Consider the following 20,478-nt stretch of genomic DNA (forward strand, 5'->3'; position numbering starts at 1 on the left):
AGTCTGAATTACCGCCGCATGGGCACTGTATGATGGAAATTATAAACAGGGAAAAATAGGTGGGATGGACAGAGTTTGACTCTTGTTTTCATATGCTATCACCCTGGCATGCAGGCTTAATGCAGAGGACTTTCAGAGCAAATTGGACTTGAAACGGTGAGGAATGTGAAGGGGGAAATGGCAAGGCCTTGCCCTCACTCTCTTTCTCTCTCCACTCTGTTGCGCTTGGAGAGCTCGATGGGTATCACACGTTTTTGTGAACTTCAAAGTATGCACTGTTTAAGCAAAGCAGATAAAAGAGCATATTATTAGCACTTGTATTCAGCAAGAAGATTAGGATTGCTTTAGCCTTTTCTCCCCTCACCTCTGAGAGCCTCAAACACTGGCTGCCATGTGATAACCTCTATTTTATAAATCATTTCAGCGAGCGTTCATAAAATGTAGGCTGTGAAATAGACAGCGAGAGCCTCACAATTTTACAATTTCACAACCGACTTCCCTCTTAGAATGACAGTGACTAACCTGACTATTACCGCTTTTGATTTCAGCAGGGCTTGGTTTTGCGCTCAGTCAGCTATACATAAAAAAGCTTAGGCCCGTCTGAATTTATATCTAAATGCTGCTTATCTTCCAGCCTTTTCACAGACTTTAGAAAGGGGTCGTATATTCACCCTACGTCAAAAAAAAAAACAAAATCATGGCTGTGTTGTTATGTTTCTGAGCCTTGGCTCCGATGTGAGTGGCACAAAGAGAAGCAGAGCACCATCAACTTTTTTTTGTTGCCATATTTCTCTCTAATATGGAATGTTTTACAGATGGGATTCTTTCAGCGTCGACACACACAAGCATGTAAACTGGGCACACTCACACACAGAAATTCAGATGTTGCAGGTGAAGGGTCATTTTGTGTTCTAATTATCCACATTCCCAGAGTTCTCCAACTTGTGCGTGATTTAGAGAACACCCGAGCACGTAAGACTCTAAGAGTCTCCACAAATCCCCACATTTATTTATTTACATTTCTGCTTCCCTTACTTTTCTTGAATTTACCCGTCAAAGCCCATGCCGGGAAAATTTACATTGCTGCGTAATCTAAGATACATTTGAAAATAGTGTGTGGCGAACAGTAGTGGCGGCGGAACCCGCCTTATATTTTCATTGGAGCGTTGTCAGTTTTGCTGGAGAATAATAAGAACCGTGTGTTCTGCCGGTGAGAGAAAATGAGAGACCTTTCATGTGACCCTCCTGTCGCGCTTTCAGTGGCGATAATGCTAACCTTATGTCACCATTGTCGGCCAAGAGAGCGCGAGAGCGTGTGTATCAACACCAGGAGAGTGCCCCATCTAAACTGGATCCTGGCACCTAGCTTTGACACACATTCAGAGACTTTGCAGGGAAAGACTGTTTCTAATAAGAGCCAAGTATTAGTGAAAACAGATCTCACAAACATAAAAACAAACATGAATGGTTCAGGCATAATATTTCACCATTACATACATCCTCTTTAAAGTTTCCTCTTGAACATTGGTTTGCTCAACTGTCTGTTATATAGTTATGAGCTTCGACATTGCTAGGTGAGGAGTTCAAAAACGTTCTTCAATTTTCACAAGGTCTTTGCCATGCTGTAATAGGTTCCCTGGGCGTGACTGGAATATAATAATAATTTTACAGTATTTATTTTACCACCCCCCCACCCCCCCCACCCCCCCACCCCACCTCGTGCTGAGAAAATGCTAAACGTGCACAACTGCCACTGAGCATATTGTTGGAACCGTGACGTCAGTTGTTATTGCTGGATATGTAAAATAGGAAAAGTTGGATTCTTTTCCCAAAATCCACTGTGTGAGGAGCATTATGTCACAAAGGCAACATTGTAGCCAGTTGGGTGTGTTGGATGTATGTTTCTGTGTCTCTCTTCTCACTCCCTTTTTCTATACTTTGTTCAATCACCCTCCAGCCGACACTTGACTTACGTCATGGCACTTCCCTTCTCCTATGCTGAAATCAATGGAAACTGCTCCTATAGATTGGCTGTATAATGGAAAAGTACAGTAGTAGCATAATGGGGAAAAATATATATTGCTACACATATGCCTGTCAAATTTTAGACCACATACTGTAAATTATCTACAGTATATGAAAACATGTTTTTTCCAGTAGCGCCCTTTTTTCCAGTAGTGCCTGGTTTCATATGTAGAGCATCTTCTTAACATCTGTTTCAGCACTGTTTGGATCATGGCTTTCTAACAATATTAGGCTTGGTAGGTTATAGCTGGCTGGCTGGTTACAAGAGGGCAGAGATAGAGCAACAATAATCTCACTCTCTAATTTGCCTGCACTGTCATGTGACACATGGAATTTCGCCAAGCTACCCCCCCCCCCCCCACCAAGCAGTCACTAGGATGGAGTGGATTTCTTTAAAGCTGCCCTCCATCAGCTGCATACTGCAATCTGATTGCCTTGTGCAGAATAAGAGCATCATGGGAAAGGACGTGCATCTAATAGCTAAGTGAAGAACCACGCATCTCCTGTTTTTCACTAATTGAATTCTGCACTAAAATATGCTGGCAGGAGCCCTTACCTTGTTTGACTTATTTATTGCCTGACTGGAGAGGTAATTTGACCTCGTCATTTAAAAGACTCTTTTTTTTTCTTCTTGCAGAAAAAGAGTGTTAAACTCAATTACACCACCAATCAGTGATTCAAACACTGTATTTGTTTTCTTAGAAGGGGGAGAAGGGAACCATGGAGAAGAGAAGAGCTCTTTTGCATGCGCACTCTCTTTCTTTTTAGTCCTTGTACTGTCTGAGCAGCTGTAGCATATGAGGCTAGTACCAGAGAGAGACAGAATTTTTTTTATTAATTTTTAAATAATTTTTCTCTCTAGAAAATTAAGAATGCAGAAAAATTCTTAAACTGACCAAATATTTTCTATTAATTTGCATTACAAAATTTAAAGAGCATTTGTGATTTTTGAGCAAAGAAAAAAGAAGAAAAGATAATGTTATTTTCTTAATGGTTAAAATGATTGGTTTTGATCCTAACATGTACTCATACATTTATTAAAATGTACATAAAGATCTAAGTTTTAAAATTCTTGCTGTTTCTTACATTAGAATAGAAGCTCAATGAAAGGCATTTGTTAGGAATTATTCCATTTTGTTCAGCTGGAATTTATGTGCATGCTCTTGAACTTGAAAAAAGAAAAGAAAATAACATTAAGATTTGAGAGTTTTTCATACCTTTGCTCTGCCTGAGAAAAACACATCAGAATGCTCCTGGATTTTCATGAAGCCACCAGACAAAAACCCTAGAGCACAATGTGCTCCTCCCTGCTTGCTGGTAAAAGAATTAAAAGTGAACTTGTGCATGAAGTATGCAAGTACCGATGAGTCGTGACCTCTTTTTTGTTTTTCCATCATTCATACTGAGAACTGAAATATTTTCAGATTTTACATACCATTCAAGCCATCCTTGGGGAACCAAGGCTTCTCCTGGCGTGCTTAATCGAGGTTTCTTCTATTCTTCCGAAAGAGAGCACTGAACACAACAATGTTTTCTCCTTTGTGATCTTGACCATGTCTCTTCATAAAAAATTGTATCTGTTCATTCATCGAGAATGCAAACTGTGAAGGTTTCAATTCAATTGCAAATGTAATATTTGAAAAATTTGTCTTTGCCGTACACACACTCCCGTGTCTGAGCAAGAACAACACAAATAATTTGCAGGCAACCAGCGGGCCTGGTTGTAACCTGATCTTTTCTGGATCAATTGATTCCATTCTGGTTTAATTCACCATATGATTGACTTTCAACACGGCTTACCATTGGAAAAATATCCCTGTATAGACTAAGGCCTTAAATAGCACAGTAATTTGAATACAGATGCCTGCTGCCTAGACCTTGTCACTAGAAATGACTCAGAGTCAGGAGACAATTGCAGGTTGATTATGTAGCCACTGACAGAAGTTGCAGGTTCTTTGTGCATCAGATATATTTGCATTTAAATGCTCATTGTAAGCAGGCAAGGCATATGCACTCTTGATTGTCGGCACAACCTTTATTTTTACGGTGATTTCTCAAAGACAAACTAAAATGAATTGCAAGCATGGATAATCTAAATGGAATTATTTTTCCAAAGGTAGGATGCACATCAATCTATGTGGCACCATTTGTTAACTTGTTTTCACATCAGTCACATTATTTCTTTCATTTCTGTCTGCATAATCCATCCTGATGTTTTGTCATCATATTGTACAGTAATTTTCTCTCTGAGCGAGTCCGTGAGGCTGTGTTTGAATGTTTAAACATTCAACAATCCTTTGTTGTGTTACACCACATACTTCACCTGTGTGTGTATGCCTTGTGCCTTTATCTGTTATATATGTCTCATGTTTGGTCTGTGTGTATTGTATCATAAAAGTGTGTGTGAGGCAGGTGTGTGTGTATGTGCTCCTGCTGCTTCAGGCTCTGGGTTCTTTGTCCTGCAGCACTCAGCATGTCTGCCTCCTCAGGAGAGCCAGGGCTCTCTCTCGTCTGGCCACACAAAGGCACTGCCTTTCTTTAAGGTGTTAAAAATGTCCATTTATGCATTCCCTGGACAAAAAGCTCCTGGACCCATTTTCGAGGCCATTGGCAACACAGGCAGATATTGTGGCCACGCTTCTTCGGCACTCATTTCACAGATTCTAAAACTGGTATGTGGTGAACAGGATTTCAGCAGCTAAAATGCCCCGTGAGAGTATGGGCGATAAGAGAGAGAGAGAGAGAGAGAGAGAGAGAGAGAGAGAGAGAGAGAGAGAGAATGGCCGGCAGCCCCGTAAACTAGAAGATGAGACCAGGAGAATAAATACATTACCTGAGAGAGAACCAGGCTTGTTTTCATAACCCAACTCAATAGTTGGGGGCAAAAGTGCCATGCGCCGTGGCTAGGGAATAAACTCTCAAAATCGAATGACGCCAACTTGTCAATGTCAAAAAAGACAAGGCCCTGCTCCCTTGGATTGCTCTATTCTAATCATAGACTGGAGTGTGTGTAGTCTGTATCGAAGAGAACCGGCGCTGTATTTCACTCGACTTGAATTCCTCACGGGCTGGATTTGAGGCCCTGAAATGGCCGGTCAGCCATTTCTTCCCCTAATACGGAGTTTTGCTGTAGTTATTTCACAGCAAAGTAAATCACATGTAATGTATCTGCAGTGTCGGACATGAAAGTCTGGCTTGGTCACAGAGCTGTCTGCAAGTCTAAGGAGAGGAGATGTCTGATTTAAATACAGCACCCTCCCCCATCCACGGCTTTCTCCAAGATGAGAATAGTGAAATGCGCTTTATAAACACAACAGAAAACCTGCAACTGTAAGCAGCCCCTCTTAAGCAAAGCAAGTGCTTTTTTTTTCTGGGTGAATGGCAGATTCAAAGAGAACGATCAATGCAATAGGACATCTCTTTTTTATTCCTGTGAAAGAAAGTTGGTCTTTTCGGTTCCGCTGCTTTTTCTAGTGTACCCTTGTGCATTTCTGCAAACATGGATGGTCCCCACATATTGGGTCATTATTGCTCTTCTGTGGAGAAAATCCAACACACACACTTACTGTCAGCCAGTACTTTTCTCCCTATGTTTTTACTAGATATGTACTTAATATCTGGTACCATGCGTTTATATCCACTGACCTCACCTGTCAGCTGCGCACATTCAGACAATAGGCACGCATGGAGGTTTTCATAAAACCCCGCCTTGCCTCTTTGATATTCCCCCACTGCCTTTGGCTCCATTCTGCCTTATTTTTCCCTCTTCTGCCTCTTCTCCCATCCTCCAGACTCCTAGTCCTGCTGTTAGTACAGAGATAACCTGTCCTCTACCAGGTAAAAGACCATCCTGCTGATGGAGGATATTGCCTCTTTTGTCCCAATAACTACTTCCCCTAAATCCCCTCTTAACATGTTCTGGACTTGGGGAGAGTAACAGAGAAAATAGTACATTTAAAGTGATTTTTTCTCTGAAGGATGCTGGATAAGAAGAAACCTAAGGCAAAGTTGATGCAAATGAAAATATTTCATCCTCGGCTGTACAGCACTGGGTATACAGCATGTTCACGGTCAGAGAGATGAAGAATTGAATCTATATTTCACCCATCTGAAGCACTTTACCTTACAGTTCAGTTGCTTAAAAACCCTAATTATCAGAGCACATACTGTATGCAGCTTATTATGTAAAGCACACTACTGTAGTAATCCCATTTTTGAAAATATATTTAAAACAAGCTGCTTGCTTTAATCGAGTGTCAACGGTGGGATAGTGTGGCTCTGTTAGATTGTTATTGTGAAGCCTAGTAACTGATTCAACTACCGTCATATGATGGTAAAAGACACAGTGCTGTTATGCACATGATTGATTAAATCAGCCTGAAATCAGTCTACTGTAGATAAACACATGCCTGGAATTTGAAAGTTCGTTTTCTGAAAACTCTTTTTCTCCAAGGGGCAAAAGTCAAAGAGTTCACTTTACAAGCTCAAGGCTAAGTCACATTCATCCTGGCGAAACACTGCAGATGAAGAAGGTGTGGCCGGATATTAAATGAGTGTAAAACCTGCAAAAATGGGAGAGAGAAGTTATAAAGCAACTAAAAATTATCAAATTATTTGCTTGTCCATTGTGAATATTCAGTGTACGAGGCACCGCCCATGCAGAGGTACAAACCAAGCAGCTTCCTACTAATCAGCCCTGCGAATTCACATTTCAAAGTTCACGCAAAATTCATGAAGAGAAATTTCTTCGCCACCTAAAGTACAAAAGGCAGAATTCCCATTCAAATGGATTCCCATTATTTAGCCTGCAGAATGTGCAAAAATGATGTCTCAGTGCTCATTTCCATAATACTTATGTTCTGCCGCATATGGATCATGGAATCCTTATAGGAGATAGTGAGAACTATGGAGGACTTGTGGAGGACCTTAATTTCTGAAGCATCAGTTCAAGCTCTTACATCATGTCCTGTGTGTGTGTAGCAATTGGCTCATGCTCTTGGAGTCAGTTTGGGGTAGTGTGTTCATTGGAGGCAATAGCTGGAGTCACTGTCATGGTCGATGGATTGGCTTTACCAACACCGGCTTCAAGCACCCCGCTTAACCGCTTTGAAATATTCAGCACTATTTTCATTAAAAGAACTCAATTCCTCATTTGATGTGGTGTGGAATATGACTAAAGGATGATTTAACAGGAAGAAACCCATCATTAATGTTTGGGTGCCCCCTGTCTGTCCTCATGGGGTTTAATGGGCATGAGCTTTCTGTAATTTGCCAAGAAGCTTGGCTTAGCTTGAATACTCATACAGTTCGGCGACTGGTGATGTCTCTTGTCTCTCTTTCGCTCCTGCCCTCCCTTCTTTCTTAATTTCTCTTTATTTCAACTCCCATTTGTACAGCCACAGTTACTTTATCACCACAGTCATTGTAAAGAGGAGAGAGTACACAGGGCTCAACATGTGAGAAAGCCACAGTGGTTATTGAGGACACAATGAATCAGTAATAAACTGTTCGGTGACTAATAAAAACAGGCTGGTGCTGATTGGAATCCTCTTCAATGAATTCATGATCGGTTTGTGTGAGTGCAGTCCTGCTCGCACATTTAATCCAGGACTGTCAAAAGTCGCTTATATCACAGGTTAAGGTTTATCTCATTGGTTTAATTATTTCTATTTTTAAGACAATAGCATTGTCTTATTATTCACAATCAAAAGTTTTTCTTCATCCATATAAATGATTAGCTTCAATAAAGCATGAATACGAAATTGCACTATTTTCTTGTTCACAAGCTTGTTACTTTCATCATTTTTCTCAATTAGCATCAAATTATAATTTCAAATTCCTTTTTATTTTTTACCCCCTGCATTAGAAACAGCCCCCTATGTATTAAAGCACAACAGGAATTAGTCATATGTTGTATGGCTCACAAAGAGAAAAGCGTTTATAGAATTATCACCCCTGTCAGGGGTTTGCGTGTGTATGTCTCTCTCTCCCAAATGAGAGCTGGCTCTAGCTTTGTGAAAAATGTATGTGAGTGCACACACACAGACAAATACACTGTGAGTGTGTGTGTGTGCAGTGTGAACAGTGAGACAGTGTGGGGACACAGGCAGGCAATGGCATGGTCCTTTGAGAACGTGGAACAGACTGTCAGCTCAGAGGTGCTATTAAGATGACAACAGCTTTCCATTCACATGGGGTCAGACCTCCTGCCTCTTTTCTCCCATTGTCACCTTCAGCCTCAAGGTTGCCACATTCAGATCCATTGGAGACCAAAGATCTCTAAGTTTATTCTATTAACCCACCCTCCCACGCAGCCATTTACTTAGTCCATGCAGTTGGATAGTTCAGCGCTCGGATGAAAACGAAGGACACATATAGATGGTTCTTGGCTTGCTAGCGGAGACAAAGATGGCACAAATTACAGGCGAATCAATTAGCTGTGACCTCAAACCCCCGTGACCTTGTTTAATTGGTGATGCTGAGGCAGGCTAATTGTATAAATCAGTTGGTAATGAGATTCCCGCTTGTTGTGAAAAACAGAATAATGTGGAGAAATGAACATCAGTGAGATTTGTGCAGCACTATTTTCTCTCTCCTTTACTGTCTTCCTTCTACATCTCCTTCTGTCACATGAAGGAAATGTAACGATACACATATGGTTGGATGATGGTGAAACTGGGTTTGTCTTCCTCTGTTTGTTTGCGTTTCCTTGGCAGTGCTGCCGTTGCTGGTGGACCTCAGAAGACCTGCTAGAACTAGCTGAGCGTGTAACTAAATAAATCATTAGTGCTCTGCAGTGTAATAGACGTGGAGAGAGAAATGAGAGAAAACAAGTGCTTTGTATGAAAGCCATTTATTAGTAGAATCAAACAGTGCAGGGACAGATTAATGAGGTATTAGAGAAGTGGACTCTAAACATTGTCTAGGACTGAATCCCTCAGGGAGAGCAGAGTCTAACTGGAGTCCATACAGCGCTATGACTGTTTAACTTCATCTGCCGGGCCTCTGACTGCCTGCCAGCACTCTCTCTTCACTCATCTAACATCCTCTCTCTCTCTCTCTCTCCCCCCCCCAACCCCCCCCCCCCCCCCCCACACACACACACACACTCATCTTCTGCCTCCTTGTTACTCCTAAAGGAATAGTTCACCCCAAAATGAAAATTCTCCTATAATTTACTCATCCTAATGGCATCCCAGATTTTTAGAAGAATATCTTAGCTCTGTAGGTCCATTCAATGCAAGGCACATAAAAAGCAGCATAAAAGTAATTCATATAACTCAAGTGGTTTAATCCAAATCTTGACTTCAGAAGTCTCCTTGGCGATCATGATTTCAAGCTTGATTACACTTCCTTGTGCCATCTAGCGCTCTGCGTATGCGTCAAGCACTAGAAAGTGTAATCGAGCTTGAAATCATGATCAGGCTTAGAGACCGCAAGATGTTCAGTGAAAGAGTTAGTTACATTTTGGTCTGTTCTCACCCAAAACGTATTGGTTCGCTTTAGAAGGCATGGATTAATTTTATGCTGCATGTATGTGCTTTTTGGAGCTTCAAAGTTTTTGCCATCATTCACTTGCACTGTATGGACCTACAGAGCTGAGATATTCTCCTAAAAATCTTTGTGTCCTGCACAAGCAAAAAGTCATACATATCTGGTATGTCATGAGGATGAACTATCCCTTTAAAGAAGGTACAAATATAAAGAAACTCATACCAGTGTAAACCCTCATGAAATTTCCTCTTTGTTCTGTTGTAGGTCATTTTCATGAATTCAAAATCAACTCACCAGTGATCTTTGGGAGCTGGGGATCAAGTCTTTCTGTTTACGTAAGTTTAATCAGCACTTTATATTGAAATTTGTGTCTTTTCCTGCATCACTTCTTTATCATTGCTCCATAAACCCCACACAGACTCGCAGACACGCATGATTTTTTTCTCCATCGCTGCTGTCTTATCCATTCTGTCTGTCTGCTATGATTTTAAACTCATAAAACCACTGTACATGCTTCACTACCACAGGAAATGGTGGCCTCACTCAAATGATTAAAATGAATGAGTGTGTTTTTCTGTTCTGTCTCACTTTTCCTAGAATTAAGTTTGCTTGAAAAACAGTTGAATACCCACAAGCACAAATGAATGACTTGTAGTACATGCCTCCCCGAGGTTTTTTCACACTTCCTCCCAAACAGTGACATCCGTGTCATTCCTCATTTATGTGTAGTTAAAAGCTAAATATCAATGATTAAAAGAAGCTGAAACATATGATTGTATGGTTTGAATTTCATTTTAGTCCTTTCAAAACATTGAAAGTTGTCTTTTAGAGAGAGAGAGAGAAAAAAAAAAAACGATTTGCTTGTTAGCACCTACCTCCACGTTCCACTCCAACACACACTTCCATTGGTGCATATAGAGGGAATCTATTCTCTATGTTAATACCAACTATGTTATTGGTACTTTCAGGCTGCCAGTTTCCCTAAATAAGAGCATTCAGAGTAATGAAGAAAGAGCCCCTTTTAAAGAAACACAGACATGGTCTTAGTAAACAGTCAATATACGGCTGCAGTTTTCTTCCACAATATGTCTTAAATGGGAGTTCTCTCTTTCCAGCATAGTAGTAAAGATCATATCTGGAAATGTGTTGCTCTTGGAAATGTTGAGCAAACAAGCCTCCTGAAAGTTAAGTTCATATTAATATTTTTTCAAATGTCACTTCAATGTGAGGTGCAGGACAGAGTTATTTTAGTGTCAGAAAGTCCCACTGTTGGCCCTGCATAATTAGGCCACTGAGAATGGCATAGTCTCGCTCAAAGTTCAGGGCCTCGTGCTAATGCGGAAGCTTTATCCTGTGATTTCAAGTCAAACACCGGCTTCATCTCAGATCAATATGCCCTATTACACTGGGGCAGGCTCTTTTATTTTGGCTGCAGCTGTAGTGTGTCACCGATGTGTTAAGTCCATGTTGAATGGCTGTCAGAGGAAGGAGAAGCAGATCTGTAAGGTTCGCTCGGCTGAGCTGAATGGGGAAATAACAAAAGGGGCCAGGAGTGATTACGGCTTTTGTCTGCCTGGCTTGTCACACAAGGCGAGAGTCCGAATATCTCTGTCAGCCTGAAATAGGCGGCAATGAGAGCCGATACGGAGAAAGATAATGCGCTATGATATTATTGGGAAATTGTACTGTGACAAAATATGACACTGAATGTGACTATTTTTTTTTTTTGTGATTAACCTCTGGAGGCATACCAATTATTTCAGGTATTTGAGTAATAATCTCAGCTATGTTTAAAGGATGTTTTTGACATGTTTGTTGCAACTCCAGTGGTTTTGGTAGGTTGGAATGAGGTTACATGTTCTGTGTTGTATACAATCATCCACCGCCACAGAACATCTGCGGTCTGTCCCATTCTAAGTCCTGTAAACACAGATATTCGCATTGATATGTCGCTGGGTCGGGTCTCTATTTAGGGAATGAAACGCTGATTGTTAAGCTGAATGAAGGTGAAAGGACCACTTGAGGTAGAACAGTAAACATCAGGCCTATGCACTGGCCCAGCTCCAGCACTGAGGGTAACAGTGTAAGCCTTGTACTGTACATCAGGTTGGCTTTGTGTCAGTGTTCAGGCTTGTGTGTGTGTGTACACGTGGGTGGGTCAGTGGGTGAGAGAGTGAATGTTAATTGTAGCTAGTATTTTATTTTCCCATATTGTGAAAAAATTATACATTTGATTGATACATTCAAATTGTTTTCAATGCAATTTGTTGAAACTAATTTTTCCACAAGTATAGTCAGTATCTAAATGGAAAAAAGCCGCTCACAAGTTTAAATGACATCTAAACTATCTGACAGAAATCTCTTGATTTGAAAACTCATTTCAGTTATTTAACAGCCTTTTCCAAAAGCACAATTTTTAATTTGTCAGTATGTGTTAAAAATCACTATCCGCAGGGCATAGCAATTCCAACTAAACCAATGTCCAATGTCTCCTTCATTTCACATTGTTTCAGTATGATGTCAAAAGAAGAACGGGGCTCATCTCTGATGCTTACGGGACTTATGAGACCTAACACACTCATTAATCTAAATTCCTTTGCAACTTTAATCTGCATGTTTAATTAATCACAAAATGAGGGAGTAAGTAATTTGGGCATATGTGTGGCATGTATGCACCCGGCGTTTAATCACTCTTGTGCAAACTCATTTGAAAACACCTGAGGATGAGGCGACAGCATCTGTTTGAACAGGCAGAATACACTCTTTGTCAGTGCGTGCCATTCATCTAATAAAGCTGCCGGAGTCTGCCTTCATTTTGCATTTAGCGTGTCTCATGGTTGATGTCTCTATGGGGCCGGTGTCTCTGGGAATTATTTTCTGTAAAATGTTTTTTAAATAAATGGCTCTCCTGGACCCCTAATGAAAATGAATAACTTTTGGGTGGTTATTTTCCCATCTATTAACAGTCGCTTCCCAGCTACAGTTCTTCATTGACCCTGTTCTTGATTGTTGTCAGAGAGGTTGTTCAATAGGGGTCGGCATTTTAATTTCATCAGCTCCACCGAAAAATTCACCGTTCTCTTCTCTCAGTCCTGCAAGCCCAATGGAAGATAAAAATTTCATCACTGTGAATTTAGAATCAGATTTAATTGTTGGAAATTAAATTATTGTCATGAAAGGAAGTCCTAAGGACTTCAAACATCTGCAATGGTTGAGATCCTTGCTGAAGTATTTAGGACACAGGATCCATTCATTTTCTCATTAGTTCTCATGAGGTTTCCTCCGGAAGACTACAAGAGTATCATAAGTTATTAGTTGAGGATCGCTATTTTTGTTTTTGAATGCGTGTAGGTGAGCCCTCTCAACCCCTGAGATCTTGGGTGATCGATTTTTAACATGAAGTTCACCTCATTTATTTGTGCTGCTTTTGGCCAGTTTATTCTAAAAGACCAGATTGGCTTTGTTGGAGAATCATTGATCATCTGGAGCATGACATTTTCAATCGTCTTCAATCACCCCGCTGTGACCTAACATACCAAACACGCTGTCATGGCTGGGGCAGTGGCCTCTGCCAAGGATTTTCCAATATAGTATATCGTCCTTTTGATGGCTTTATACGCTTAGTCTAATTTTTAGAAAAATTATAAATAATTTAGCACAGAAAGGCCGAAACCCAGTCTTCAAATGTTATGTCAATGTGTCTAAGCTAAGAAAAGTGCTTGTCTCAAAGTTGTTATTATATTTAAAATATTAGAATATACACACAAAAAATCTTCAGTGCATGATTAATAAAATACTCCCTTTAAAACAGATTTAAGAAACAATAATTTAAAATATATTGTCAATTTATGTATTAGATCTACACAGTCAGTCCTTATAACATTTATTGAGAAATAGTAAAAATAAAAAAAAATAAAAAAATAAAAAAATAATGCCTTCACTTGTATTACATATTTTTAGTTTCTACTAATTACATTGAATATATAAAGATGGCAGCACAGGGACTATGTACTTAATAGCCACCTGCATAAAGCATCTGAAAAGACAACTTGTTCTGTTGTCTTGGACACATAGCAACTTTTCTGACTTTATTAGAAACAATGTGCATGTCATTGTTGGGTTTGTCATTGATGTATCTTGTCTTATCACATTTTTTGTTTTTTGTTTTTGGAATGCCAAAGTATGAATATGACTCCCTGTATTAGGATGAATTTTTAGAGTTTTAAAGGTACACTTAGTATTTGAGTAAAAAAGATTTACTCCTAAAGAAATGAATTGTAATTTTGAAACATATGTATAAAATCATGACCACTCAAATAAGATGAGGACTCCAGTCATATCAGTAACATTATAAAAGCTGTTTTATTCTACATGGGGCAGAGGCACCCTCATGGGGGCTGCTATTTTAGAATCACATGACCATCTGAATAGTACTTGCTTAATCTCAGTAACCGTCTTGTTATTGGACACTTTCACTCTTTGATTTAATTAATCATGGCTAATTGTGAACAGCAAATTTCTACAATGGCATCTGTAACTGAAAACTATTGATTTTGAATGGTGCTGCATCCACACCCCTAGGTGTCACGGTAAATCCAAGATGACACGAACAAAAAGTTAGTGAGTGCACCTTTAATGGGAATCGTAAAGACTACTAGAAAAATGAGTGTGTCTTGTTAAAGAAATATATTTTTCAATATATGTTTAATTAAACGTGCCCATTAATCTGAAGCTATCTGATTACCACTTGACTCCTAGGAATACTGTGGATATAATTAGTGCTTATGTTTCTCTGCTGCTCATAATGGGGTAGATTCTCCTACATGGTTTCATTCACAAGTGTGCTGCCCATCCAAACGGTTAGTGGGTCAGTGAGTGTAATTCACCTTGAGTCATTTTTAAGTTTTAACATTTTGTAAAAAAGCTTGAAACATAATTTAAAATAAATGCAGTGTTTTCAGGTTACAACGCAGCAACTTAAGTGTCTTGCATTAGACAAAATAATGGCCTCGACATAATCTAGCTTTTAAATTATGATGGATGAGTAGAATGACCTGCAAACATATGACTCAAAGTAGTTTAACATCATTACTTTTTTCTCCATCAACTAGCCCAAATGTCAAATTAAGTTTAAAGCTGCAAGACTAAAAATATCCACCGCAGCTTCTACAAAATGAGAATCTGCCTCCAAGCTTTAATTGATTTGTCTTTCAGATGTAAGTTAAGAGAGACCTCACCTTTTGCGGGTCTTGTAAGTTTGTAAGCATGCGGTAATGTGTCCATTAGGGGAGGCAGATGTTCAACTGGTTGAGTTGTAGGGGAAAAGTGTGTGCTGTCTAACCCACTAAGTGGCTGTTTCTCTTTGCTAATATAAAGGAGACCCTAAGCCCTCATTAGCAAGTGCTGTCATTCAGACAGAGAGTGTCGGCCTGATAGTTCTTTCTGGTCCACTGGCTTCACTCATTGCCATAAACATATGCTCTGTGCCCCGCTTCTTTCCATCTTATTTATGACTTTAATTTGTTGTGTGGGCTGCACTGGAAATCAAATTTAATACAATCCTCCCAGGCACCCTGTCATATAATAACATGGTAATTTCTGTGTATCCTTTTGAAAAATGAGAAAATTAATTCTTCCTGACGTGTTCTAATTATTCCAGTGTGAACAGGCAAATCCAGTCTCTCTCTCCCTCTCTCTCTCTCTCTCTGCTAAGTGTCAGAGGCAGGCGTGCAGCCTCGACGGGCATCTAGGTGCTAATGCTCACCAGCAGTGCGTTTAATTTGAAACATGACCAGACACCTTTCAACACACCTTCCTAATGTTGGGTTGCTTCACACAAATTAATTCACCACTAATCAGGCGGCACTGAGTTGGGGGTGAACGAGGGGGGTTGAGACTAAGGAATGGGATGCCACTGCTATTAGAAAGGGTGGATTTAATCGATGGGGTGGGGGTGGGGGGGTAAGCCTTTTCTGTCACATCTTTTTTTAATGCTGTTTGGAGGTGAGTGTACACGTGTGAAGGGAGGACACCCATGAGACATGTTTGGATCTGCGGGCCGAGCAATTTTTTTTTTCTTTCCCCAGCGTTCCCAGCACTGTCAAAACCTTTTCACACCTTCCGTGGCGCAGATGAGAAGAGATGAAATGCTAATTTAATTAGACTGTCATCAGTCACTTCAAAATAAGTGCACTGGCTTTACTATAGAAATTACTGATTTCAGGATCTATGTTCTATGGTCTTTTTTCTCTCTCTTATGTCCAAAATGTATTATGCGTCTACTCTGTACAAAGCAACAGTGACTTTAAAGTTTTTGGATTGTCCAGCCTAATGTTGATTATAATGTTGTCTCAATCTGTTTTCTTAAAATCTGAGCATATTTGAGCCAAACCCACTGGTCATAACTCAATTTTGACAAAATATGTAGTTACTGCATTTTGCCTTTGCATGACAGTGTAGTAGATTTCCTCCTCCCTAACTTTCCCCCAAAATAAGATAGTATAGTTCATATTTAATAGTTCATATTTAAAAATGAGATTTCATTGCAACATCTGAATATTATCCTCACTGAAGAATGTTAAACACGAGAAAATTGAAAGCAGAACTCTCATAATTTAGCACAGCCAAGGCTGAATATTTGTATGTGGGTGACACAAAAGCCGGAACTCCCTATTACATCCTCAATTAAACCTTCTCCACTGAGTGTCACCCCAGCACAGTGTGCATTCAGTGAGCGCTCAGGTGCAGGCCAGCCAGCACTGGAGATCACATGACACCATGGGCCATTATTTTTGGCACATTTCATCATTTAATTTAAGCAGGGCACAGCCATGTCATTGCGATTTTTGATTATGAGTTTTACTGCATTATTAGTCAAGGAACAGTTTATTAAACAAGGAAATGCACAGAATGTGTTTTTACATCATGCCTTTTCCGCTAATACCAGTCAGTGTGCGGCACTCTGAAGAAAAATATGCCCTTTTTTCCCCACTCTAATTATGAACAGTGTCTAAAGGCCGGTGACAGGGGAAAAATAAACAAACAGAAATGGAGCGAACCTTTGGGTCGGGTTAAAACCACAAAGGCCTAATTGATTTGGTGTGTGCCCTACATTTGTGAGCGGGAGAGAAGAGAACCTCCAAATTATGACGTAATGTGCATTGAAGAATAGAAGCGCTTTATAGTCTGTGGGTGGGGTCGAGTTAACTCTGTCTCCCTCCTATTCGCTGAGGAGGGGCGTTGCCACTACAGCGCCATGGCGTCGCATTATCACATCCCACACCCTCGAGGATTAATCAGTGCCATCTTGGCTGCTGTAGGAAAACGTGGTCATCTTCACGGAAGAATTGATTTGCAGTTTTGTGCACTGCAGTTCTTACGCAATTAAAAGTCTTTAGACTAAAGATGTCAGTCATTAAAGTTGGTTTGTAGCATTTTCTTTCCCAAAGGCCCCATATATAAAAAGTAGTCGGGGAGTAAAGATGGAGCAAGTCTTTCCTGTCATCCTAAATAAAGTTCTCCGGCTCTCAGTTCCTCCCTGTCGCCTGTAGAACACCAAGCAGACTGTGATAGCACAGAGGAGCACAGGAGCAAAGTAGAGCCTGCTATAAGAAAAATCTCCAGGATTTCCTTCTGTGCCTGAGCCCACCCAGTCTCCATAGCACTACATTAATTCAGCCAGTCAATCTGACTGAAAGTTTGAAATGTGTGCTGCGTTAGCGAGGCGGGCCGTACAGAAGCCGTGTTAATAGCAAGGGCTTGTTGTCCATATGGTACTGTTTTAATGGAGCACATTTGTTGCAGATGGTGGGAGACTATGCTTGGGCAGAAGCGGTTCTTGGCAGGTCTTCGACTCTTTGGAGAAAAAGGCGCATGGAACTCGACTTTTAACACTGATGTCAATCTTCCCTGTTTTTGCAACATGGCCTGTTCTAAATTTAAGCCTTGCCACTTTATTTATTTCTTGTAGATATGCTGAGACAATACAGAATGGCTCAGTCACTTTTTCCTCAGCCCAGTCTCCAAACTGCACCTCAATGCACCCCACACAGGGATCATAGTTTTTTTTTTTTTTTTTCATTTTTAAAATGGGTTTTTTTGGGCTGCAGGTGATGACTGAGGTAATGCAACAATCAGAGGGTGAGAAAATGTGGGAGAGAGAGACTTATCTCTTGAATGCTACTGTTTCATATGAACTCTGTTACTGTATTTCATGCAGCACTAGATATCACTGCTGAATCACTACTGATATCACTACAGAATAATTCCCTCTACAGGAGGGCGAATCTTAGGAAAACTGTCAAGAACATATCCTGGTCATTTCTTTAACCTGAAAAATCAACATATGTACAGTATATGTATATGTATATGTATATAAATGAAGCCTATTTTACAACCATTAAGATTTTTTTAATTGTGCCCATATTTTCATGCTACAAAATTAAGCACAGACCTCTATCAATTCTCATTACTGTAATACAAAAACAACAACAAAAATAACCATTATCATTACTATAATGTATTATTACAAATAACTGTAATATTACTGTAATTGTATTGCTGTCCGGGGTGCTTAATTGTGATAAAAAATAATGTCAAAATGCAAAACAACAACAACAACAACAATAATAATAATAATAACAACAATTATGCAAAATTTAGGCTTTAAATTTATATGCAAAATAAAATGTCTATCTTTTTCTCTTTTGATTTGAGTGAAATGTGATCTGAACATGTGTATATGAGATTTACTTAGTGGACAATTGAAACTAAATGTATAAATCACAATCACTATTTCCTACTCAAAGAGAAATAGGTTGTATACCGTATGGGCCAGTTATTTGAATTTTGTGTCAGATATCTCTCCTGACACTTGTAGTGTGTTGTTCAGTTGTATATAGATAAACGTAATAAAATTTGTATATGTTTACGACTTCTTCTACTTTATTCTGCATATTTTATTAAAGCAGAACAAACAGACCTCACATTCAAACTGCACTTAAATCTAACCTCTCATCTCTCTTTGCTCAGAGTACACTATCCGAAATAGACAGATACAGTCAGCTTGCATGTGTTTTTGCTGTCTTCTTTCTGCCCCCTAACAAAAGCAAGAGTTGCTGAGAGAGAGGCAGAGAGTGAAAGAGGAGGGTATGCAAGAGAGTGTGTTTTTTTTAACACTCCTTCGGAATGGTGAGGAGACACGCTTGATTGCCTCTGTTGCGTTTTTACTGTTGTTTTCTCGCGTTGTCACTGCTGTGGCAGCACGGGTATTATGTGAGCAGAGCGCCCGTGGCCGAAAACACTCCTTTCCCATCCCCCCAGACACCTGACTGTAAGAGAAGTCTCAGTGGGTCTTACGGGTCCTCTGGCCCGCTAAGTGCTGGCCGGCCTGAAAGGCGCAGTGTCCTTGGGGTTCTCTGATCTCACTCCTTCCATTCTCTCAGTGGCTTTGTCTCTACCCAAACACAGCAGCACGACTCGCCACAGAGAGAGAGAGAGAGAAGGAGAGAGACAGAGAAGAGGGAGGGGAGAAACATGGGGTAAATTACACCCATGTCGAAGAAAGCGAAAGCATTTAGGAGGCAGAAGACTGGATGTCTTTTGACTCTGATGTGTTTCTTATTTATGATGATGATGATGATGTGAGAGAGGGAGTGGGGTGTTATCATGAGAGAAATCGCTAATTAGTTTCAGAACTTGATGAATTCTGCTTCGGCAGTATTGCATTTTTTAGGAAAAAAAAATCAGCTCTGGAAATGCACCATCTCCAGGTGTCACACCAGGAGGAACTGAGATTAAGAGAGAGAATCCATGCAGATTGGGAACTTTGTACTGTTATGACTTAAGCATTTTTGTGTTTGATGTGTATTCAGGAGCAATATAAGGCCGTAGTTAGAACTGTAGTTAAAACAGATTGTTGCCCCTTTAAACCACATTGTGTAATTTACATTGCCTTTTGTGTAGCAGTTTACTTAACAAGACACACACACACACACACACACACACACACACACACACACACACACACACACACACACACACACTCATAGAGTACTGTATATGCATGTCTTATAAAGACTAAGAACAGATACTAATGGAAACCTTTTGGACCCAATTTCCAAACATGTGCTCCCAAATTTGCGGCATTAGGCTTTAAGAACAGCCTCTGTGCGTGGTGATATCATGACCACACATGCTCCTGCTTCCCCGTTGGGTGCGTAGCCCAGCATTGGCGCAGAGTTGGCCCTATGTGGGCCCCCAGGAGCTGCTGTGGCCCTGCCACACATGGTGTACAGCTGGACCACCACACTTTGTGCTTTGGGAGGAGCAGCGCCCAGGAACCACTGTCATACGATAACATGTCATCAAAAACAGCACTGGAAAACCATGTACGATAATGACAAATGTCTGTTTCTCTGAAAAGATGGATGAAAAGCTATTAGTGGAGCTGTGGGGATTGTTCCGTCTTTGTTCTTCAGTTTGGTTTGGAAGAGAAAAATGCTTCAGGGACAGTCAAGGATGTGCTGGTGGTTTTGTCTGTTTCTGTTACTGTTTTAAAGTTGCTGTGCTAACGTGTATTCGCTAAGTTACAATGGCTCTCTGTGTATTTCTCCTGCTACAGAACCCAAATGCTGAACATGGAAGGCTTTCTGCGTAGCAGCTTTTTACTGAGGTTAGTTGCTTAAGTTCTAAGGGGGGGGGGGTGCTGAATTAATCTGTCCTTTCACAGCTCCAGATATCACACCACCTAGCATTAGCAAACTTGTGGGATGAAGTGTTGTGTACATCTGTGTTTGTGTGTTTGCTTAAAGGAATAGTTAACCCCAAAATTCTATCTTTATTTATTCAGCCTCATGTTGTTCCAAACCTGTATGGTTTTCTTTCTTCTGTAAAACACAAAAGGAGATGGCAGAATGACAGCTCCAGTCACCATTCACTTTTGTTAAAAAAAAAATTTCT

General features: G+C 40.2%; 1 protein-coding gene across 7 annotated transcripts in view; it reads left to right on the forward strand.

Moving 5' to 3' along the window:
* LOC127411375 (transcription factor SOX-6-like) overlaps nt 1–20,478 on the forward strand; it is a 167,869-nt gene that overhangs the window by 12,022 nt on the left and 135,369 nt on the right. For 5 of the 7 annotated variants that reach the window (XM_051647601.1, XM_051647387.1, XM_051647177.1 and 2 more), the window contains exons 3-4: nt 9,784–9,854; nt 20,141–20,191. Coding sequence is in view for 4 of the 7 variants with exons in the window: in XM_051647387.1 (XP_051503347.1) it covers nt 20,148–20,191 (44 nt within the window). In the remaining 3 variants the exon portion in view is untranslated. The remainder of the gene's footprint in view (nt 1–9,783; nt 9,855–20,140; nt 20,192–20,478) is intronic. The other 2 variants (XM_051647760.1, XM_051647680.1) reach the window with 1 other exon arrangement.

This window comes from Myxocyprinus asiaticus, chromosome 1 (assembly GCF_019703515.2).
Source record: "Myxocyprinus asiaticus isolate MX2 ecotype Aquarium Trade chromosome 1, UBuf_Myxa_2, whole genome shotgun sequence".
NCBI classification, from domain to species: Eukaryota; Metazoa; Chordata; class Actinopteri; order Cypriniformes; family Catostomidae; genus Myxocyprinus; species Myxocyprinus asiaticus.